Below are 24,006 nucleotides of genomic sequence, written 5' to 3'. Positions count from 1 at the left end.
CGGAATCGAATTCAAAATCGAATCCCATTCGCCATCTGCATAAATAGGTAGAGGTAGCTAGGTACTCTCGTACTCAAGACCAAGTCCATCCGACTAACCCTATAATAATCCATCCATCCATGCCTTTCGACCAACCCGATCATCCCATGTCAGGAATTTAAAAACCATTCGCGCAAAAAGAAGAAGTAGAATCATCAATACCCTATAGCCCATACCCGATATTCACAATGTTATCCATCAAAAGGTACCTATTGATATCACCCCAGGCCAAGCTCGGAAGAATCCCCATACAACCCGGGAAACATAATTTTGTCGCCTATCTCATCCAACAATCGCCGTGAGAAACACAGAGGCCAATAGAACTTAATTTATTGAGTCGACGACTTCTTCTTTGCCGCTTCAGTTGCCTGTCTCTCAATTTGAGCTGCCGCCTCTTCTGCCTTGACTTCTCTAACCTTCGCCAACACCACTTCCCTAAAAATGGCTCCCTTGGCTATTTTACTCAAACTTCTCTTTTCTCCAGGAGATGTAGATCCTGAAGCTGAAGACGAACCAGTATTTTTTCTCTCTGGGCTACCAGGAATAGCGTCGCTAGCGGCGGCTGCAGCATTTCCGGGAAGGTCTGATTCTTCGTTGTCGTCTTCTTGCATTTTGAGCATTTCGATGCGGTTGGTGAGCTTGACCATTTCGATACCACGACGAAGACGGGCTTTGGCCATGTAAGCCTTGATTTCTGGAAGCAAGTTGTGATCGGTGGCATTCTCTCCGCTCAACCATGGATGCGCGAGTGCTTCCTATAAAATCTTTAGTGACTCTGAATTTGACCAATACTAGTTTCTGTAAAACACACCTTGCTTGTAGATCTATCGTCTGCACGTGGTTGTAAAAGATGACCTATGAAATCCTTTGCATCATCACTAACATCCTTCCAGTATCGTTCATGGAAAATGACTCTAGCATTGCTGCACTCTTCGATAAGATCTTGAAGATTCTCGCTTCGGAAAGGAGAGTAACCGCAGAGGAGAGTATAAGTAATGACACCCATAGACCACATATCTACAGGCTTTCCATGGCCCTTCTTCAACATAACTTCAGGAGCGGCATAACCAAATGATCCAGCCATTGTTGTAAGAACTTCATCTTTTGTGTCGAGCATTTTGGCGATACCGAAATCTGCAAGTACGAGGTCGGAGTGAGGGTCTTGAGTGAGGTAGAGTAAGTTCTCAGGTTTGAGATCTAATTATTGTCAGCTAAGAATGAAAACCCATGTTGAAATTCCTACCTCTGTGAACAACGTTATTGTCATGAAGGTAGTCTACAGCCTCGAGAACTTGACGGATAGTTTGCGAAGCATCTTTTTCCGTAAATCTTCCTTGTTCGCAAATACGATCGAACAACTCTCCACCAATAGCCAACTGTGTAACAATATAATATTTGTCCTGCGACGCGTTAGTCCTTTCCCTCTAACCAGTAGCGATCTCTTCCTTACTCTAGACTCGAACCAATCCACGAACTTGACGATGTGCTTATGCTTCATTTTTTGCAACATTTGAAGTTCATCATAAACCATTTGTTCATTTCCCTTGACGTTCTTCTTGAGGATAATCTTCACTGCGACCTTTCCTGTTGGGCCATCTGCCTCTCTGACGATTCCATAGGTACCAGCACCGAGGGTTCGACCGAACTTATATTTGGCTCTAGGATACAATTAGCAAGAGTGTTTTCGCGGATGCATATTCGTGGGCTTACTTTTTATCATAACTTTCTGGCTGACCATGCAGCTTGTTGAGCATACCAGAGACTGGGGATTCCGAACGACGATGGTTAGTGCGTGTCATTTTAAACAACTGACGATAGGAGGATAGAGCGAAGAAAAACGAGAAGATTTTAAAAGGGAGAATAGTATCAAGCAGAGTTTTTTTTAGGTACATAGAAAATACTTATTTTCATCTGCTAATACAGATGATGTTCGTTGTTGGATAAACTCCCCTCCTTATCAAGCTCGCTGGGAAAGTAAAGGGCAAATCAAACTCACAACTCATCGTGCCTGCTTTCTTGAGATAGCTATTGCGACCTCAATGATTTGAAGCTTCCTTAAATGGCGCCTTGAATGATTTTAGATATGTAATCACTGTATGCGCAAAGTTAAAATATGACGATCTGGAGTGAAAGTTGGAGAGAAACTCTTCTCGAGTAAGAAGTTCAGAAGTTCAGAAGTTCAGAAGTTCAGATGTTCAGATGTTATTGCGGAGATGTCTTAGTGGGGTTCGAACAGGCTGGCAAGAGATGTAAAGGGTTCAAAGAAAGGATGAGTTGAAACGTTTTTTAAATGGTAATTTATTGAATGGAGTAGAATGTCATGTAATATGAATGTCTTAGTTACATGGTATGAGTGATTGATATCAAGTAAGAGATACTTATATTACTTATGAAAAGGTAAAGGAAGAACAAGATAATAATAAAGGAAAATATAAATGGAATATAAATAAAGCTTTCTCTTTTTTTCTCTTTAACTAGGGAGCTAGGTACCTCTTCTTTTCTTCAGCCGCAGTTCATATAATCATATATTCATACATTCATACATCCATACCATCCATACCATCCATGGCTACTAGGTAAGGCATATCACTCATCTCATCCATTACGCAGCACAAGAATAATGAACGGCGGGGCAGTGATCAGTGGCAGTGGTCAGCCCAGGGGTTCATTCCGAGTTTAGTGTTTGATTTTAGTGTGGCTCAGATATACTCAGGACGGCCCCAGTTCTTTTTCCATCTGTGCGAAGTGTGCAAAGTACATACGAATGAATACACATACCGGTGTTCTATTCTACATAGGGGAAGTATCGTATTTCGTATTGGATTGCCAGGAATGAAAGTTCTGGTGTGAAGGTCCGAAGGTAGTAAGTAAGTAGGTTGAGAGATTTAGAGAGGGAAATCAGTCCCAATATATTGATATCAGGTAGGTAATAGATACTAGGTATATATGTATGTATATGTAGTAAATGAAGCATATATAAAAGAGGAGGGTGGGTAGGCAGGTAGGCAGATAGGTAGGTAGGTAAGCGGGTAAGATAGCTTTATATTTATATTTACTGGGTATATATAGGTAGGTATATATAAGTTTATCGTAGATATAGGTATATTCATATTTATATTTATTATTATTATATTCATATTCATATTTATATTTATTATTATTATATTCATATTCATATTCATATTCATATTCATATTCATATTCATATTCATCCATTCATTCATTCATTAAAGTAATACTTCGTAATTACAATATACTTCACAGTCTTCACCCCACTCACTACAAAGACCTCTAAATACCTATCCACCCTCCCTCCACCTACCTACCTACATATATTTACATACCGAGTAGCTAGCTGCTGCTCCTTACCATACCAGTGATACCACACTCGCATAGGGATGGATAACGAATAACGGATAATGAATGGATAATCGATAGTCACTCTCCAAGCTCCCAAGCCAAAGTCTCGCCCAACCAGTTTGTTTCTCATCAGCCCCTCCACCACTTCCAAGCTGGTCACCCACCTACTACCTAACTACCTACCTCTACCCACCTTAGCTGCCTTACCTACCTCCCTACCTCCCTACCTAGTCCCTTATCGTATGCAGGTTCCCATTTTGAACATCATATCATATCCTATCCTATCACCACGAAACCTCTCAACGGTTTTTTTCACTCGAGTATACTCTACTCTCTGCTCTCTCTACTCATAGAGTAACCAGATCAACAATTCTCGACAATTTATTCACTCGTTCACCCATTCACATTTCGATCTATTTTCGATCACCAGTTCTTGATCTTTTTGCAAAGATACCCGTGGGCCCTATTGTGTACTAGGTCTTGCAACTATATTTCGATTCGATTTCGACTTTACACCTCGCACACGAACGAGGAGTATACATACAAACATACAAATATACATACATCACATCCATCGATAGCTATACCTCCCTAGGTGTACATTTTCACAACATGACAACCACAGGAATAGCAAGTAAACGTCTGGGAAAAGAGCTCAATAAGGTATATACAAACCCCTCCTTGCGTCATATCTCAATATCTCAAATCCTAATTCTGCCTAAAGATCCACCAAAGTCTTCCACCAGGAATAACTCTCGTATCCGCCGAAGATTTCAAAGAATGGCTGGTCGACATCTGCGTTTTAGATTCGAATCCTCTTTACCAAGGAGAAACCTACCGAATAAAATTGGTTTTCACACCTAATTATCCTATCGGTACGTCTCTCTCTTCCCCTCCCCCATCTCTCCCCCAAACCCTCAGCTAACCCCTCCCCAGAACCCCCCGAAGTAACTTTCCTCGCACTCTCCACCCCACCACGCCCTATTCCCATGCACCCACACATCTATTCCAACGGCATAATCTGTCTCGATCTGCTCGGCACCCAAGGCTGGTCGCCCGTCCAAAACGTCGAGTCCATCTGCATGTCCCTACAATCCATGTTGACCGGAAACACAAAGAATGAGCGTCCCGAGGGTGATTATGATTTTGTAAAGTACAATCGCAAGAGACCGAGGGATATCGATTTTTATTATCATGATGATGGGGTTTGAAAGATTTCAAGGGGAGGGAAGAAACTGCAGAGCGCATGGGGGAATTGAGGAAACGAAGTGAGGCAGAAGGGAATGGGCTAAGGAAGAGCGCTTCTCGAGTGCAAGGCAAGGAAAGGCAAGGGAAACAAATGCATGGATGAATTTCTAGGACATGAAAAATGAAGCAATACATAAATGGATCAAGAGTGCATAACTGCAAAGGTTGGGAAAGGATTACTTTGGTCTCTGGCATTACAGCAAGGCGTTTGAGTGGCTGGGGGGTTTTTGGGCATGCTATTCAATATTTTATTACAGGTTCATGAGTTTCATGAACAGAATTTCAGAAGGTGATTATATTATCATGATTTTTCTTTCTTCTCGTTACTCATACAATCATACGCCCATCCACCATGTATATACGCATAGACGTCATTTTCAACCCTCGAGCTACATTCATTAATCGCTCTCCTCTGTGATATTGTACCAATCCTACAAAATCTTTCTCCCCGTCCCTGCAGCCTGACTCATCAAGAACTTCTTCAACGGCCCCATCGCATCCACAGCTCTCAAACCCAACGTCCTCCCCCAAACCACGGGTCCACTCTCCACACTATACAACTTGTGCAGTTTATCCACAACCCCCAGTAACACATGATTCTGCATATACCTCTCCGAGTTATACGATTCCAGACTCATGCGTACCCCGATATCCATCCCATGATCCACCGCATACGCGATCCCCTTGACCAGACTCTCGACATCTCCTTGTCCTTGATTGAGTCCCTGGCCCGCTAACGGATGAATAGTATGTGCCGCGTCTCCGACCAATGCGATGCGTTCCCCAATATATGTATCTGCGTGGCGCATTTTGAGAGGAAAGGAAGCGATGCTGTTTTTCTGGACGCCAGTGACAGGAGCAGGGACAGTGCCGGAAATAGGTGTGTGTTGGAGACGCCATAATACTTCTTCAGCTTGACCCGACGACTGAGTGTGCATGTATTTCAGATCCACCGTGCTTAATCTGAACGCCGCATTAACCATAGCGATGAAATCTTTCGCGCTCAATCCTTTCAGAACAGCCGCGTTTTCTGGAGTGGTGCTCCAAACCAACGTTGCGTAGTTTCCTGGGAGAGGCAACATGGCGACTGGTCCTGTGGGTAGGAATCTTTGATATGCAATCTTGCCCACTTCATGCTGAGCTTCCAGTTCCAAAGTCGCTACTACACCCACACGACCATAATCCCATCCTCGGCTGTCTATGCCCGCGAATTTCCTGACGGGAGAGTTTTGTCCATCAGCGCCGACTAGTAATCTCGCCGCGAGACTTTTCTCCTGTCCTTCCACCTTCACAATTGGCCAGCCAGAGAAATCCCCCTCTTCTGTCTCCTGTCCCAACTCAATATCCGCAACTTTCCCCTCCAAAATATCTACCCCTCCTAACCCCTCTATCCTCCTCATTAACCCCCTCACCAAATTCGCATTCTCATTCATATACGCCACCACCTTTCCTTCTCCCTCCACAACCTCCTCTCCCCTCCCCCCAACCTCAACATCAAACCCAATTCTTCCCCCACTGACCCCATCCCAAACCTGCATCCCCCCATACCCCTGTACCCTCCTCCCCTCCACCTCCTCCCACACTCCTATATCCTTGAGAAACCTCACACTCTTCGGCGTCAAACTACTACACCTATTCGAATACTCCCCATCTCTCGGTTTCCAATTGAGCGATTTAGATAAAGATTGCGGTTCGATGAGCGCGAGCCGCAGATTACGAGTGAGGGGGTTTGCGCCTGTATTGTCCATTAATCCTCATCATTCCCTAGATCGCATACTCAAAAGCAAGAAGTAGATAGAAGAAACCAAACCTACGCAAAGCAGCAACCAGACTCAATCCCGCCGGTCCCCCTCCCACACACACCACATCATAAACATCTGGACGTTTATTCGGAATCGAAGTCGAAGTCGCACCCGGAGGAGAAGCCGCCGTGGCAAAACCTCTTATGCGTCTCGTGCACGCTTTACACACATAAGGATTGAGTCTCCTGAGTGAAGAATTCGAAGGCTTCATACTGAATGTTCAGTATCGAGTTTCTGAGCAAGGGAAGAAAAATAAGGGCAATGTAAAATCGGAAGCTATCAGCTACCCTTGTACTCCTCCCTCTAGTATTTCAGAGCTTAATCAAGAGTCACGTGTAGATATCGATTTATTCAGTCAGTCGGGCAGTACAGTTCGATTTCTCTTCTTGCCTCGATCCAACAAGCATAGAATTCAAATATAATATTATGTTATTCTCTCCTTATGTTTTCCTGTCCCACTCTAACTACCTACCTAGGATTTATTTTTTCAAATGAAAGCAAAATTGTTGTTATTAAGACGAATCAACAAGCTCGAAATCTTTCTTAAGCCGAATCTATATTCAAAGACGCTGCCGTTATCACCAGAATACTCACTTTAGCGATGTCACTTACTATGTAGCCCCCTAACGAATTTTGAGTTATGTCCAAGTATTCTTAATTGAGGGAGGTTGGAAGTTGAAACGCTTGTAATGCGAGGTGGTGGACACCTAAGCATTGAGTTGCAGGTTGTTTAGAGCTCTGTCTAGGTAGGTATCCCCTGATTGAAGTATTAATATTAGCGAAAGCAATTCACTCAAGTCACATTGCCTATCCACGATGCCAGAAAGTCAGAGTAATAAATTTATAAAGATTTATTTTGCTGGACCCGCTCTACGTTATCGCTGGGTATGTAAAACTATGTACAATTGCAAATGGCAGTGAGCCCAAATGATTTTAACTGCGTGAGCTTTCGCTGTCATGTGCCATGGCGGAGAGGCGTTGGCGTGGAACCCAATGAATGCTGGATAAGGAGCAGCAATTCAACTGCGAGAGGAAACAAATCCTCTATGGTTGATTCTGGAAGATCCTGTTCTCATTCCCTAGGATTTCTCACTTGCCCGAGGCCAGCCTATAGATATGCAAGAAATTTCAACCATGCAATGCCACGATGTATAAATGCAATAATGAATAACTGTTCTATTGAAACACAAGCAATAAGAAGTTCGAAATTCGAAGTCGTTTGGAAGAAACTGTATTAAAAGTTTGTATAACTTCCAGAGTTTAGAACTCCCAGTCGTCCTCATCCTTAATAGAATCAATGGCCCAGGCGAACTTCTCACGGAGAGTCTTGGAGAAGAACTTCTCGATCGGTACGTCAAACTTCTGGGAGAAGACGACGGTGAGACGCGGATCGATATAATTCTGAAATTTCATTAGCCATACGTTCCATAAAAATTCACCAATTTAAACTCACAATTTTACTGGTACCGAGCGCAACCTCCTTGTTACCCTCTCGGTCTTCACGCTTGAGAAGCATGTTGGCGATTCTTTCGTCTATCTTTGTAATATTGGCCTCGAACTTCTCGACGCTAGGTCCTTTGCCTTCAGCTTCAACCTTCTTCGTCTTGTTCTCTTTTTTAAACTTCTTCTCTAAATCTGTAGCGGCTTGGAGACGTTCGTTGAGTTCTTTGGTCTTCATTTCTTTTTGACCCTCGGATACAAGCTTCTCGTTCTCCTTTGCAAACTTCTTTTCGATCTTGATACGCTCTTGAGCAACGAGGAAGGCTTGATGCTCTTGAATCCAAGATTCATCAAGCTCTTCATCCAAAGCGAACCAATCAGCACCCTTCTTCTTCTTTTGTTTTGGATCGATGTCGAGAATCATTTGCTTTAGGCGCCATTTCTGATACTTGAGACCCTTCACTGCATCATCCATCTTCTCGATTGCAGCTTCATGACTAGCACCGACTGTACGTTTGTGATTACAAAGAATGGCGACCTTGCGATTGCAATCGTTATATAGCTTGATCTTCTCTTGCATAGAAATGTCACTATTCTTAAGTTTCTTGAGGAGGTCCGACATGGTCCAAGAGGCGTTGTAAGTACGGAAGACCTTGGCACTTAGACCTGGCATATAATTCGTTAAGTGCTTGTTCAATTGTGTAGTCTACAGTGGTCAGTAGTAGTCCAAATGAAGCATAGTATTGTACTTACATTGAGACGATCAAAAATGTCATCGCCATTCTTCTTTGGGGCCTTCTTGAAAATCTTCAAATTTTTGAAGACTTGAGGGTCAACTGTTACCTCATCGTAAAAACGAATACTATCCTTTCCCAAGAAGTCAAAAATGACGGTATTTGGGGGCTTCAAAGTGACGTGCTCATATTTCAAGGAACAACATCCAACAGTTTCCGCTTCATTCTCCGCATCCTTTTCATTACCAGCACGCAAGGCAAACTTATCAATGAGATAAACTGCAGTGGCTCGTTGTCGATCGGCCATGAGTTCAGCTTTGAGATCCTGGGTGTAATCTTTTCGGATTCGATCAATATGCTCCTTCAATTCACGAGCTTTTTCAAACTTTTTGAAATCGCTCTGGCCCTTGATACTACTCTTTGCTGCAAGCATAACATACTTGTAAGCACCGTTAATATTTTCCTGCCACATAGCAAGCCAGGTAGCCTTATTGTCATGTTGGATAGCCTTCCACTTGTGACCCTCTGGAGGAGAGGGAACAGTGGCGTCTTTGCCGATATTGATAGTAATTTGCTCGGGAGTAACTCTGAGCTTGACTTTACCAGTCTTTGGATGCTCACCGCGACCACGGAACAGTCCAGGAGGTTCGACACGGAAATTTCCCACATCTTCCTTGCGCCCGTCCCAGATACAAGTCTTATATGGTGCTTCGGCCTCATCTTTAAGCGCTTTCTCGGCCTTCTTCTCAGCTGCAGACCGAGCCTTTCTTTCGGCACTCTTGCCATCATAATACTCGAAAATTGGCTTGAAATCGAGCTTACTAAAATCCTTGATAGCAACTTTGTTTCCGTCCTTATCCTTGGCACCTCCAGTTTTCTTAACAGAATCGGTGAAATCCTTGAAAAAGTTCTTCTGGAAGGTTGGATTTTCGACGTTGTGGGTTGAATTCAACATAGCACCAAAGAAGCCGGCAATTTCTTCCGATTCTAGAGACAGAGTAAGCGGGATCCCATCATACCTCAATTTGACGTTCTTTGGGAGTGGCTCGTATTCTGGAGGGAAGACAACTCCATTGTGTTGCAATGTCTCCCATTTGATACTGTCATCCTCCTTCTTGGGTGCATCCCACCAACGATAAACCTCATCTGCTTCTTCGCTTTCCTCCTTCTTGGCCTTGCTCTTCTTTGTATCTGGTTCCGCCTTCACTGTGCCATTTACTTTCTTCGGAGCAGCCTTCTTTGCAAGAGGCGCATCGGAATCTGATTCCTCTTTCTTGACGCCATTGGACTTTTTCGTGGCCGCACCATTGGACTTCCGCCTTTTGGGTGCAACATCGTCGTCGCTATCGGATTCTTCTTTCTTGATGGCCTTTTTGGGTGCTGCCTTCTTTGCTCGCAAGGCTTTTGCTTCCTTCTCGGCGTGCTTTTCGATGGAAGCTTTCTCCTTGGAAAGTTTAACGGTGAGTGGCTCATCATCTGAAGATGACTCTCCAATGGCAGCGGCCGAAACTTTGGGAGGTAGTTTAGAATTGCGCCTGCCAGCCAAAGGCATATCATCATCTGAATCGGAATCCGCGACTTTCTTCTTGTTGGATGTTCTTTGTCGTTTCGCCTAATGTATCAATCAGTATGTCACCATTGCCAAACTTGTACATCATGGGGGATATCGTATGCTTGAATGCTTCAACTAAAAGTCGACATACCAATGGCACTTCTTCACTTTCACTGCCGCTACCATCCACCTTGTAGTTTACAGCTTTTCCGTTACCAATGCTCGATCGTGATTTCCGCTTTGAAGCGCCATTTGTAGCTGGCCCATCTACATCCATAGGATCGTCCAAAACAGGTCCATTGCGAATAGAGATTCCGACGGGGGCAGCCTTCGCATTTGCACTAGCCTTGTCCATGGCTCTATCGACACTTTTCGGTATATGACCTTGCGAAACTGTGAACATGATTAGTTTTTGCTCTGAAGTTGAGATAAAATTCAACAATATTGCGAAGCTGAAGGGTTGAGAGGTTGAACAGGAAATGGCTGTTTAGGCTGTAGCGGAAGGAAAGAAAAGGTGTTTGCTGCTTACCATTGCCATTGGTTCCGTTTGCTCTTGCCAAGGGCATATCATCATCAGAAGAAGACATTTTGAAAGGAAAAGAGTATAGTCGAGAAAGATGTGAAGTTGAGGAAGTTGCGATTCGAGAGTAAGAGCTGAATATCGTCAATAAGCTGCGCTTTTAAGCGTATTGGCGATCCAAAACCGCGATTGAAAGTGTATCGAATTTAAGATTCAGCCAAAGAAAAGTACCTCTGAGCGCGTATTGATGTACGATCGGCTATGTGTATTGTTTTGACAAATGGAAAATCTATTATCCTAAAGATAGGTTGAAGAATGAGGCGCTTTGCGATCATGAAAGTACGTGAAATATAAAGTACCTGGTAATAAAATAAGGCGCTCGGAATTTTTGAGATTCTTTTGGAAGGACTTGGGGAAGGAAGGTGCATGCAAATGGAGAGATCACGTGTTTTGGATGTTTCTTTGATCGCAGTCGAAGCACTGTCAAGTGTTATTATATATATACTGGGGATGATACAAGGTAGATAGCAATAAAAAAGAGCAGATTCTCGAGGTAAATTCACTTTGCAGGAGAGTTTAGAGCGCTTATTGGTCGCCACTGTCCCAACTTTTCAAACAGAGAGAAGCAAGGGTCAGAAAGGTACATGAGCTTTTTGCATACAAAGTGATAGTCACGTGGTACTGCAGTTCGTCGTAACAATATTATCTCATCCTCAGACCACACAGTGATTACATAATTCAGGCTTTTGGCCTTGATTTTGAAGCAAAGCCTCCCAAAGGTTTATTATTATAAGATCTGAACCTATTTGATTCCAATTTTGATATAAATCCCAACAATTCGTGATTTTTTGATTTTTTGATTAAATATTTTAAATTATTCAATTATTATATCATTTCATTACAAATTCAATTTATAGAAATAAATTTTCTTATTATTTTAATATATTTCTTATTATTATAACTCTATTCTATTATATATAAATACAATATTGAAATTTAAAATTAACATTTTGGAATTTTAATATTTTTATTAAATAAAGTATCCACTCTTTTCGAAATCTATTATTATAATTATTTCTAATAATAATATATATATTCTAAAAATCTTTTAATTAATCTGATTCTTATTATATATTTCAATTCCTTTTAAAGAATTGAGATTATTGATTTCAAAAAAATAAATACTCTTAAATCTGAAAATCTATTTTTATCTCGAAATTTTATATCTTAAACTTAAAATATATAGCTTTAAAATTCGAAAAATAATTAAACTTCTATTGTAGGTTACTATTAGAGTGGGTGCAAGGTGACAATTAGTATAAATATAGGTATAGATTTAGAGTAAAACTTTTTATTAATTCCTTTTAAAATCTCTTTTTGAAACTATATATATATAAAAATTCTTTAATATCAAAATAATATCAATCCAATACTGATTTTATATCAATATTTATAACAAAACTCTCCTTTTTAGATTTTCATTTTCAAAAGTTTTTTAAAATTATTCAATAATCAATTATTATTATAAAGATATCTTATAAATATTCTAAAGGATTTATATTATAAAAACATTTTCTTTTTTTTAACTTTCTTTTAATTCGATTTAAATAAAGGAAATAAAAATTATCTTAATATAAATAATATCAATTATTGTGTGAACAAGGGTATTCACTTCAAGGGAATGACTTCAATACAATGGCTACTGTATCAAAGGGAAATAAGCGAATGCGAAAGAGACTAGCTCTTTCAGTAGTGCCTATATAAGGCCTACTACTTTCCTACATAGCTAGCTCTTCAGATAGAATACAATTAGACATACAGGACCTACGAATACGTGGGTGCTACGTCTTTCGTATCCTCCTCGAACCAACAATTATATACCATAAATATATTACAAACATATTATAGTTTAATTGAAATAAGATCTTTAAAAGGATTATCTTTAAAGCTTTTAAAACTATTCCCAAAAACTAATTATCAATCTACTCTAAAGAAATTAAATAAAAAAAATTGTTAAAGTGAATATAAGATAATAACTAATATAAATATAAATATAGATTTAGAATAAGATTTTTTATTGATTCCTTTTAAAACCTCTTTTTGAAGCTATATATATATGAAATTTCTTTAGCATCGGAATAATATCGGCCCGATGCCGGTTCCATATCGATGCCCGTAACAGTCACAGGCTAGTAGTATTATATGGAAGCTAGCTCGATTTAACAACTGAAATGGATTATATAAACAATATAATATATAATATTAAAGAATTTATATATCGATTTTTAATTTCTTATTTTATATTCAATAGAGAAAAAGCCTTATTTTATACTTTTTTCTATTAATCTAACTTTTTCGCTTTTATTAATCTTTTATAGATCTCTTTCTAATCTGGTTATTCTTTTGAAATAAAGCTCTTTTTCTTATTTTTTATTTTGTAATCTGTTTTCGGATTTATGACTGTTTTTGTATTTATGGCTGTTTTCGAAAGCTTATGATCGTCGATCATGTGATTTGATTATATAATACGCTCATATTAAGTTGAATACTTTCAAAAGATATATATATATATTATATTATTTTTATTAAAACAATAAATTCAATACAAATTCAGATAATAATATCAATTGAGTTCTTTCAAATACTCTAATTAGTTTTTTAATAAATAATAATTAAAAAGGTAATATATATCATTGAAATATTTTCATTAAACAAATTGAATTATACACCAAAAACACAATCAAAAGCTTTCAGATTCTCAAAGAAATAAATGTTCCCCCTAATCTCTAATTAACTGAAAAAATTTCGATCATTAATAAGCAATTCAAAAGATCAAAAACCTCAATATTATAAATATTTCAACAAAAAGAGTCTGAAAGTGAGATTATAACAATACAATATATATCTAGTATATCTACCTAGGTAGGTAGGTGTAGTAATGAAAGAAAACTTACTACTGCAGTATAGTACAGTTAATATAAAATATAAAACTTCGCTATGGAAGGAGTGTACTTGGACCTCGATTAATAAATACTTTTATATAGAAACTCTATCTATGCACTCGAATAGATACCTTCTTCTTAGTACCTATCTAAATATCGGTCGATTGATCTATCGCGCCATTAAATTAATGGCTGGCTCGAGGCTGGCTGTTCGTAACCCGATCAGCCGGTCCGCATGGGCCATTGTTGTCTCCATTCGAGCCAGTCAAGGTTTCCGAAAGCTTTGCTCGGCATTATGTTATATATACTGTACTGAAAAGGTATTATTTGAAAGCTTTCTGCAAAGAACTGTTTAATTCTGATATCTGTTTCAAAAGGCTTCAATAATCGTGAACTAGGTACCTATTATTCGAAGAAACTTGTACGATATCAACAACTTGAACTTGTGAACACTTTCTACCAGGTACTCTTTCAAAGAGTTGCAAGAATATTTGACTCGGTATTGACAACTGGTACATTTCCTCCATCTTGTTAGTATGCTCATATTGGTCCCTACAGTATGGTGCTCCAAGTAACAAAGTAGCGGCACACTAGAATCATCTCACCATGTATGTCTTGATCATTGAAGAGTCGATGCAAATCCAATGCAAAGAGGGTGAGGATCTATATGGCTACATCAAGTCTTCAGCGGATAGTACCTCAACCAACGTATATCAGTGTTCATATCGTGAAGTCTTCATTTTTGAAAGTAATGCCAGTGTTGTATTTCCTCCACAATAACTTGAACCCGAGTACTAGTCATGCGAAGTTCTTTCCTTCACCCTATAACTAATCATTCAAACATAGTATCGTAAGATGCATCGGCGATGCAACTCTTTCGATTGTGCAGTACTTGATGAATAGCTCATATTATTTCACCCTGAAAGTTGACCAAGAATACCAATCGGATCACTTACATGATGAGGCTGGCTATTGGAGGTTAAACACCCCTCCGAATATCCGAACACTCTTTGTGGTCCACTCCATGGCTTCGACTATGCTCAATTAAATTATTGAGGGTTATCAAAGTGAAAACACCTGGAGAAGGACAAAAATAATGAGCTATATTCCTGTCATTCCTGTCGTTCTTGTCATCCCCGTTGTAGTATTATATCATGCGCGTCCTTACCATCACAAATCACCCTATGAAAGCTAGCTCAGGGCAATAATCTGATGATGAAAGGACAAAAGAATCAATGCCAGAGTTGTGATCTGAATCCCAAACTCGTTCATCGTGAAGACAGCCAACATTAGCATTTGTGGACTTGCAACAGGATCAGCTAGACTTCTGCCGCCTTCTTATGCATCCGTTGAATCCTTCTCCAAATTCTCAAATTTCCTACGCAATATTCAATTGCGATGGCTTCATGTCGTTGATATATCAAATTTACCAAAATAAATTCCGACTTTGCCCGAGCAAAATAACACAATCATATTCCCACTTACGTCACGTGGCCTACTAGCGCATTCTGAAGCTTTTCCCGTTGAACGACGAAATCCAGCCGAAATACCGATTTTAAGTTGCAACAATCAATTGATTCCTAACCTAATCGTGGTCAATCAAGCCTCGATATTGAATTAGTTGGTATTGTTCTTTTAGTTTTCAAGATGCTTTCGAGAACTGCCAGACCCGCTCTGCGAGCAGCCGTCGCGGCTTCCGCCAGGTAAGACTTCTTCCTGATGAAGTGATAAAGATGGGACTATTATAGCGGGGTCTGGGACATGAGGAGAATAGTGCAGGATATGGAGGCTGATGATATTGGGCCTGCAGACCAGTTGCCCCTCAAGCTGCCGGATATGCGACCCTCCGTGAAATCGAGGACAGATTAAAGTCCATTCGCAATATCGAGAAAATTACAAACACCATGAAGATCGTTGCATCCACCAAGCTTACCCGAGCACAAAAGGCTATGCGAGAGTCCCGATCCTACGGAGAGAGCTCTAACAGCGTTTTCGAACATGCCGAGACCAAGGCCTTGGAGAGTGACAAGAAGAGATTGATTGTTGTCGCCAGTTCGGACAAGGGTCTTTGCGGTGGTATCCATTCCGGTTTGTCCAAGCAAGTCCGCAGAATGTTGGCCGCAGACTCAAATGCCGATATCGTTGTTTTGGGTGAGAAGTGCAAGGCTCAACTTAGTCGTTCCAGCGGAAAGAACATTGTCATGAGCTTTGCTGGTGTTGGAAAGGATGTTCCTACATTCGCAGATGCTCAAGCTATTGCCGATCAAATCGTTCTCTTGCCAACCGACTACTCCTCTGTTCAAATCGTCTACAACAAGTTCATCAACGCTACAAGTTACGAGGCCACCCCAATCGAGGCTTTCTCCGAGGAGGCTATTGCCAACTCCCGTAAGTTATACTTATATGTGGACTCATATGTGGGATAGTGCTGACACATTCAAATAGCCAACTTCTCCGCATTCGAGATCGAAGATGAGACCCTTGGTAACCTCCGTGAATATGCTCTCGCCAACTCCCTCTTCTGGGCCCTTGCTGAGGGACATGCCTGTGAACAATCTGCCCGTCGTAACGCTATGGACGTAAGTTTCTCCAACCTCCACATAGTCATATAAATTACTAAACAATGTCAGAATGCTTCCAAGAACGCCGGTGACATGATCACCAAGTACCAAATTCTCTTCAACAGAACCCGTCAAGCCGTCATTACTGGTGAACTGGTTGAGATTATTACTGGTGCTGCTGCTTCAGAAGAATAGAGGGTTTGTGAATATGTAGACTAGTCGAACGACTTGAGACTCTTTTGAGAGCCGAGTTAAATGAGATTCCCTTTTGTGCCAATGCATTAAAAGTTGGAAATTGGATTTTTGATGTCTAGTGTGTTTGAATGTTGTGCTTGGGATTTAACTATGGGATGTTGATGTAAATTGTGTTATTATTTTTCGGTGTGCTTCCATGCTATCATTGGCTGTGCTCCTAAAGTCACCCGAGAACTTTGATGAATGATCGTCCTTCGAGTGGAGGAGCTCGACTATTAGTTCGTTACTTGCAAGCAATCTTACCTTACCTCGCCTCTCTTTTGGCAAGAGAACAATGTATGAAGAGTTTCTTGCCCCCTCTCCCCCCCTTTCTCGGCACTATCTGTTAAATGCTGTCAGTCCCTACATGTTCTGGCAATAGAAACTTCACAAACTCTAGTTCTCCTTGGGCTTCTTCAAGAGAATGAACACAATGCTCATGGGTAGGAGTCAATGGTCAACTGCTGTGTGACAATGATAATGTATATGTGGGGAAATTGTGTAGTTGATAGTGATAAGAGGATAACATTGCAAAATTGAATGTAGTATCGCTATCACTGTCACTACGGATAATGATCCATATTTTTTCCTTCTGTTCTTCTCCGCACCGTTGTTCCAGCTGTCGACTTTCATCTTCCTAGGCATGCCATCTCCAGGGAGAACCTATGTGGGTTTAATAGAGTCACACACGGATCTTGAGATTCAGTTCAGCTGCTCATGGCTGATAGAGCTCGGTGTGCTACTTTTAATCATTGGGTAATACATATGCAGCGGAGTTGTGTGTGTTTTACAGTTTATTTGTATATAAAAGGAGTCAGTGTTGCGCTGTTTAAAGGTCAACTCCTCTGCCATCTTGGAATGGGGACAAGGGATTTGATAATAGCTCCAAAAATTTCACTATGGCTTTCAGGATTGGTAGGTCTTAGTATCAGATTCCTTGCAATGCTGTGAAGCAACGAATACATCGAACTCCTCACCACGACGCGAAAAAGACGTAACTTAGATGTTGCTGTTATGTAGTTCTTTGCATCGCCGTTTAATTGTTGCTCCTAGCGATTAAAGTCGCAGCGTAGCTGGTTCTCGGAAATATGATGCCACAGACTGGGTGTCATGGCCACTCATCCGACACAATGCTTTCTTGATTGTCTATCCGATTCATTGACATGTTGCTCTTTAAGTTTGAATCAAAAAACTTTTTATAGGCGCTAGGCAAGTATGACCGACGTCCTTGAAGGGTGCACTTGTTCCAAAGAAGATACTTCCGGGATTGGAATCAGGTCGGCCGTCAATCAATGGGCCTTCCCCTAATATCATCATCGTCACCCTCGTTCTGGTTTCCAGACACTCTCTGATCACAACTTGGCGAGAAAGTATAAATTGATACCAGAATAGGCTCTGGACTGTTGAGCGTTTTCGAAACCAGGCTCGTCGTAGATTTTCGAGGCTTCTTTCTGGACAAGAAGCATCTTTCATACATGTGTAAGTCAAGATCCTAGGTGCATCGTAATATGTTTCTAAATCAGTGAGGTACAATGTTGGAATACAGGCATGAGCCTCGCAGTAGTTTTTGATAGTAACGACGATAGCGGATCTACGGCAAAAAGATAACGCGAAAATGACAGTGGAAATGTGATGATGGCAACGAGCCACCGCATATCGCTCGTCCGTCACTCTGTAGTGCTCGCATGACGGCTGTTTCTCACACTCGAAAAGACGAAGTGGATATCGAGTGGTCGATGTGTTTGAATTCACCAGCCTGGTCAGCAGCTATCATCTGCTTTGCTTTCCATAGATAGAGACTCAAAGCCGAAGGTTTACTTTATTTTATAGTCAAATCAATCTGTTCTTCACTTCGAGATAGATTAATGGTACTGTGTCTCATGAAAAAAAAAACCAGCATGTCTTTTTCAAACAAGAAACCTGTTTCTCTCTCAATGCTGGGCAAATCCAAAAATTTCTAGTGCGCTATATAAATTATCAACCCTTGCAGCTTTCCAACCCACAAATCCTGTGTAGTCTATTTACGATGATATGAAATATGGCAGTTGAAGCCTTGGAGCTGATTGGAAGGTAGAACGATTTGACTTAAAGACGTGGAAAAGTGCCATGGGCTTCTCGAGGTTAGATCTTGCTTTGGATGGTGCGGTGTAAGTCGATGTTAATAAGCTACAGTGATGTTTTAAGAGAGGTGAAATTATAGCTGAGAGTATTGATTGACAATCAATAGAAACCCTCGATACTGGCATATTTTTCTTCATCTTATGATGCACTTTTATCTGAGACCTATTGTTCTAACCTCATATTGCATGCGCAAAGAAGTATAAAACATAACTTTTGGGGCAATGTGAAATTGGGAGATTGAAAGATCAGAATTAGCTGCCATGTCATATTTCTCACACAGTTTATACAGCAAAAACACATTGTCGGAAATAGAGTCCACTCTTATTTATAAGAGCCCCTTCTTGATCTTCTCTCTATCCTACCACGATCCACTCTTCCTTCCCACCACCGATGCAGAAAAGCCTATAAAATACTCTGTCTGGTGTTTAGCCACTTCTCAAGCACGTACGCAAAGATGAACTTAAGTAAAGACTAGACCCGGTATCTGGTCTAGCTTCAAGTGGCCGACGGTCAGCGGGTTATATTGTAGGCAATATAAATATGGCATTCTGCGTTGCATTATCATCAAGAGAGGCGGTTGAGATACAAGAAATTACGTTTTTTATATGCATACCTTTTATAGCGAGTAAATCCTATGAACACGAGAACAAGAATGAACCACAGCAAACTCCTTTCTCTGTCTTCTTAAATTTACTATAGTTTTCTCTGGAATACGGAAATGCGAAATCACAACCAAGAGCATCCCAACCCTGGAACTGACAAGTTTGAATCGCATCTACATGAAGGGTCGCATTGAAGTTTGTCGATTGCATACATATAGAGAAGAGAAGAGAAGAAGAGAAGAGGGGCGTTTTGTAGATGGTAATCTTTCGAGTATATATATAAAAGGAGGTTTGAGCGCTCTCTCAATTCAGCGAGATGAGACGTTAAGAACATCTCAGCACACGCGCCGACACGGCGAATGCTCCGGCTGCATGACTTACCTCTCCAACTCGAAGTTCTTCAACTCAACAATTGCGATGTAGCTTCGCTGTACGTACTACAATATTGTAGAGATTATACTGCACTGACAGTGAAAGTGGATGAGGTGAAAGCGGCAATGATATACTGATGAATAGGGGGGCTGCTAGCGAGACTGATGAAGCGACGGAAACTGAGCATCGCCATTCCTATAATCACTCGGGAGTAGCCGTAATGCTCTAAATGAAGGAAGCAACACTTATATGACCCCAAACACAACGCAAACGAGCACATTCTTGATGATGGTCAAGGCGTCGCGCAGACAGAGCATGCCAGGAGTATTGACAGCAATGAAAATGTATGTTTGCCAACAATCGACAAATTTTTTTGGGGTTTCTTTGCCGAACGAGTCTTGAGTTTGATTATTCAGAACATCTCATAGAACAGGTCATTTTCCCATCCTACTTTCTCCATCTTGATGAGCCATGGAAGCATTGCATAGTGAGTTACGGGAGTAGCAGGGAACAGATAGAGCTGATTCTTTTATACTGGCTCCAGAATATAATACCTTTCCTTAACACAAGTAGAAGGCGCTCTCATTATAAACAATCAGCTGGCAGAAATCATAGAAACCATATGTACCATGCTTTTTTATTTCAAAAGATTCCTCTATCTTATTCCTATTAATACAATGACGTAGATTCCAAACCACATCACGCCAATTTTCACAATGCCGCCATCTCCACCCCATCAGCATCTTCCTTCTCACCCTCTTTAAGCCTCTCCTTTTCCCTCTGCTCCTCCTGCTCCTCCTTCCAATTCTTTTCATCTCCGATTCTCCTCAGAATTCTAATCCTCCCTTCCATCCTGGGACCTATCCACCACCCACCAGTTACTAATCTCCCCGCATCCCTGAGCAAGTTATATGTCCCAAATTTGTTCATTTCTTCAAACATCAATTTCGTCTTGAGATCAAGAAACCCATTCCCTTCGCTATTTCCCTTAACATTTCGCGTCCCCTCTTCCTCTATCCTCTTAACATCCTCAGCACTGGGGGCTTCTCCTTCTTCCCCAACAGTGACATTATTCGCCCTATAAACGCCTTCCAGCCTCTCCGAGAAACTACTTCCATCCCCTGGCCTTAAGATCTCAATACCTGCATAAGCAAATATCGTATCCAGAACGTCCCATTTACCAATCGCCAAGCCAGGCTCTTCCATCAACGCATAATCGAATTTCATCCAAAAAGCTGCTTCACCCAATTCGGGAGAATCTTCTGTTTTATCGTAGTTCAGCGTGATATTTTGATTTTGTGGAAAACGTAGTGGAAGAGATGGGTATTGTTGGAAACGGGTGATTCCTGTCATACAAGACAGAACATCCATATGGATTGAGATATTTCGCTCTTGCGTGCGTTGTGTACGAGGAGATCTTGAGAGATCCTTGAGGATATGGGTATGAAGCTGGGAAAGAGCGTCTCCGCCTGGATAGTTGAGAGAAGATATCATGAGGATAGCCGATGAAGCCACGAAACTCACTGCAACTGATCCAAGCAAAGCCAAAGACCCAAAGGTATAAAGCCAACTTTTCGAGCGACGAGTCCAGATATATGAAGCTGAGAGAGAAGCTGCAGCAGTAAGAGGTGGAACAACATAGATGATAAATCTGGACTCTTTATGAGGCTGTAGACTGTAGATTGCAACGAATAAAAGCGAAGGAACAATCAAATCTTTCGAGGTGTGCTTCGTCGCTGGAAGAGTCAAAGCCAGAGGATGCAATAGCAATATAATCAAAGGATTCATTAGTAAACGCGGTAACAGCGAGGTAAAATAATGTACAAAGGGAGAAGTACCCCACTCAGAAGACTTCCCCTGAATAGCATTGAAATAGAATCCGGCTAATTCTGGCCACAATGGCTTTTGCCAAAAGTACGAATCAATGGGCACTGATATAGCAAGAGCTAGAATAGCACTCTGTATACCGGCCGGAATGATTGTCTTTAACGATATCCTCGATAACACAAGTAGATACGCCAATTGCGTGAAGAGTAACAGAGCAATTTCGGACCTGAATACTACACCCGCAAAGACGAAGAGGAGTATTCCAACTCTGGGTCTACTTCCTCCTGTCGCTGGAAGAAACTCAGTGAATGCCAAAGTTGCTAAATATAAATCAGTATTTTAACAATTCAGCGTCAAGACTCAGAAGCTGAAGAACTCACTCAGACCAAAAGCAAACATATTCGGCAAAGTCCTCGACGCATAATAAAGCACATGGAACTGCGTAACTTGCAGTGCCATATACCATCGTCCAACATCCACTCCGAAAGCCCCGGTCAAGCCATTTCGATATCTGATCAAGCATACCGCATTGAACAATCCCAACACACCTCTAACAATAACCTGTGCATACTTTCCTTGCGTAAGCAGTATGACGGGCTTAGACACTGCAGCCAGAGAAAGTGCCCCGAAGAAGGTCCTCGGTACAGCCCCAGAAAAGGTGGTATGGTCGTAGACATCTAGAGTAGAAGAAATATTTGAGATAGGGAGGCCATAATTTAGAATATCGTGAGTGGCTTGGATGTTGAAAGATTCTTCGACTTTGGTGTAAGGAGCTACGAGGAGGTGGACGAGGATTAGGGTAGGGAGGGAGAGGGTTAGAAGGATATCTAATGGAAGTTGGTTAGTATTATAGAATTAAAACAGAAAGAGAGACAGGATGAGCGTACCTATTCCCTTCATTTTATATGTCTTTCAAAGAATATGTGCAAATAAAGAACGAGGCTGTATCTCTAGAGCTGTGAGAGCTCTAAATGAGGAGCAAGCTTCACCCACTCAACTTTCTTCTACGAGATATACTTTTTGAGAAATTGGGCATCGAAAGTGAATATCTACAAATTCAAGAAAACTATCATAGTAAAATATCTCAACCTCAATAAATCATCTCCACTCGAAAATCACTAGAAGAAGACAAGATATAAACAAATAATCTCCCAACATCCACAATTCAAGAGACACGCAGCCTCAGCCTCGCCCGACCTGTGCACGATTCCGAGCTTGTGTGGACAACTTCACCTCTTCATTTACACAGCCTTGTCTGCATCTAACCACCTCCTCAACTTATAACAGCTCAAACAACACAATCGCATCTCAGCACAAATCACAAGATCTCTCACAATGTTCTTCATATTCGGAAATCTGATTTACAGTATGTGTTCCGATTGCTCCCCAACAATTCCCGACGCGCGCGCAAATACATATACGTAGAGCCATACTCTTTGTCTAAACACATGCGCATGCGATACGTAATATACTTCAAAGCATTGCATATTACATATATATTCATTTACTGATACATTTTCCTCCTCTTCAGTCATCGTTCTTCTCACCAACGCCGTCGCAATCTTATCGGAAGATCGTTTCCTCGCACGCAGTCAGTTTTCCCCTTCCCTCCATCTTATTCCCAAATCCAATCCTACCATTCCAGATCCCCCATCTCATCTACCCCAAGACACTCGGCCACTGTTCCCCCCCACTAACTAAACAAACAGTCGGATGGTCCAACTCCGTTGCCGAACCAGCTTTTGGCGGAAACAGCGCAGACACGAGTATCAAATCAAAACTTGTGAATTTGATGACGAGTGTTAGGACGCTCATGAGGAGTATGTTTTATTTTTCTTTCCCTCTTAATCCCGTTGTTGCGACACTGCGCACTTGTGAATTCGCGGAAGGGCAGAGTGTGGCAGGATTTGGAGGGGATGCAGTGGGAAGGGGAGGAAGAGAGCAGGGAGTTGATTGAGTGGAGGGTACGCAGAGGAGAGAGATCGATACAAGGGGGATAGGACTTGGAGGACCAAGACACCGAAGAAAAGAGAAGAGAGGCAAGCAGACCACCAAGTAAACAAAACTAACATACCCTCACAGTCCCCCTAATAGGCATCAATTCCGTAATCATCATCTACGAATTAGCTCTAGGATGATCCAATTCGAGTCCGAATTCATAAATCCAGAAGTCCATTCTAGATAAGCCGCCACAACTCCATGCGCGTGCCAAAGAACATGGATATGAAGGACGGACATCAAGGGAAACACAGTGCAATAATAAGTAAATGATTGCGCATTGATGATGCAATGTTGGTCATAAAGTGTAATAATAAAAGGTACTTTTTGAGAATTTCAGACGAAAAAGTGATCCCTTTACCGACCAAGATAGGGGCATTGAAAGAAAAAAGAGAGAAAGTATTCAAAAGCGCATATACCACATAACAGAGCTGAACAGAATATGATTGGCATTTGATGTAATTATAAATTTAGTCGGGCTAGGGGAGAAACGGGGGTGTTCGAGGATCAGAAGGAAAGGGAGTGTTGAAGAGATATCACAGTTTCATCATGCACCCTCTGTAATTCCCATTTCATGATATTCAGTATCTCATTTTGAATCCTCGACTACCTGCTATTAACAAATCGTACATGGACTAGCCACACATATCCAAC

The 24,006-nt window shown here is 41.2% G+C and overlaps 7 protein-coding genes across 7 annotated transcripts; 3 read left to right on the top strand and 4 right to left on the bottom strand.

Moving 5' to 3' along the window:
• Positions 1 to 368: 368 nt before the first annotated feature.
• On the bottom strand, positions 369 to 2,042 carry EAE97_007812 (uncharacterized protein; the record flags this gene model as incomplete). Its single annotated transcript, XM_038878326.1, has 6 exons — positions 369 to 794; positions 851 to 1,236; positions 1,283 to 1,439; positions 1,490 to 1,697; positions 1,750 to 1,801; positions 2,036 to 2,042. 6 exons carry the CDS (start codon positions 2,040 to 2,042, stop codon positions 369 to 371), a joined length of 1,236 nt encoding a protein of 411 aa, XP_038730576.1.
• A 1,969-nt stretch (positions 2,043 to 4,011) lies between these two features.
• On the top strand, positions 4,012 to 4,610 carry EAE97_007811 (uncharacterized protein; the record flags this gene model as incomplete). Its single annotated transcript, XM_038878325.1, has 3 exons — positions 4,012 to 4,062; positions 4,124 to 4,274; positions 4,336 to 4,610. 3 exons carry the CDS (start codon positions 4,012 to 4,014, stop codon positions 4,608 to 4,610), a joined length of 477 nt encoding a protein of 158 aa, XP_038730575.1.
• A 468-nt stretch (positions 4,611 to 5,078) lies between these two features.
• On the bottom strand, positions 5,079 to 6,660 carry EAE97_007810 (uncharacterized protein; the record flags this gene model as incomplete). Its single annotated transcript, XM_038878324.1, has 2 exons — positions 5,079 to 6,382; positions 6,462 to 6,660. 2 exons carry the CDS (start codon positions 6,658 to 6,660, stop codon positions 5,079 to 5,081), a joined length of 1,503 nt encoding a protein of 500 aa, XP_038730574.1.
• Positions 6,661 to 7,709: 1,049 nt separating this feature from the next.
• On the bottom strand, positions 7,710 to 10,762 carry EAE97_007809 (uncharacterized protein; the record flags this gene model as incomplete). Its single annotated transcript, XM_038878323.1, has 5 exons — positions 7,710 to 7,850; positions 7,903 to 8,595; positions 8,643 to 10,235; positions 10,327 to 10,568; positions 10,705 to 10,762. The coding sequence occupies 5 exons, from the start codon at positions 10,760 to 10,762 to the stop codon at positions 7,710 to 7,712; spliced, it is 2,727 nt and encodes a 908-aa protein (XP_038730573.1).
• Positions 10,763 to 15,284: 4,522 nt separating this feature from the next.
• EAE97_007808 (uncharacterized protein) lies at positions 15,285 to 16,393 on the top strand (the record flags this gene model as incomplete). Its single annotated transcript, XM_038878322.1, has 4 exons — positions 15,285 to 15,340; positions 15,448 to 16,025; positions 16,083 to 16,216; positions 16,268 to 16,393. The coding sequence occupies 4 exons, from the start codon at positions 15,285 to 15,287 to the stop codon at positions 16,391 to 16,393; spliced, it is 894 nt and encodes a 297-aa protein (XP_038730572.1).
• Positions 16,394 to 20,238: 3,845 nt separating this feature from the next.
• Positions 20,239 to 22,254, bottom strand: EAE97_007807 (uncharacterized protein; the record flags this gene model as incomplete). The annotated part of the gene is made up of 3 exons (XM_038878321.1): positions 20,239 to 21,674; positions 21,735 to 22,181; positions 22,242 to 22,254. 3 exons carry the CDS (start codon positions 22,252 to 22,254, stop codon positions 20,239 to 20,241), a joined length of 1,896 nt encoding a protein of 631 aa, XP_038730571.1.
• A 435-nt stretch (positions 22,255 to 22,689) lies between these two features.
• Positions 22,690 to 23,492, top strand: EAE97_007806 (uncharacterized protein; the record flags this gene model as incomplete). Its single annotated transcript, XM_038878320.1, has 4 exons — positions 22,690 to 22,720; positions 22,886 to 22,945; positions 23,064 to 23,174; positions 23,437 to 23,492. 4 exons carry the CDS (start codon positions 22,690 to 22,692, stop codon positions 23,490 to 23,492), a joined length of 258 nt encoding a protein of 85 aa, XP_038730570.1.
• Positions 23,493 to 24,006: the final 514 nt, after the last annotated feature.

This window comes from Botrytis byssoidea (genome assembly GCF_014898295.1).
Source record: "Botrytis byssoidea strain MUCL 94 chromosome Unknown BBYS_016, whole genome shotgun sequence".
NCBI lineage: Eukaryota > Fungi > Ascomycota > Leotiomycetes > Helotiales > Sclerotiniaceae > Botrytis > Botrytis byssoidea.
Note: the sequence above shows the minus strand (reverse complement) of the source record. Positions and strands in the feature narration are given on the sequence as shown.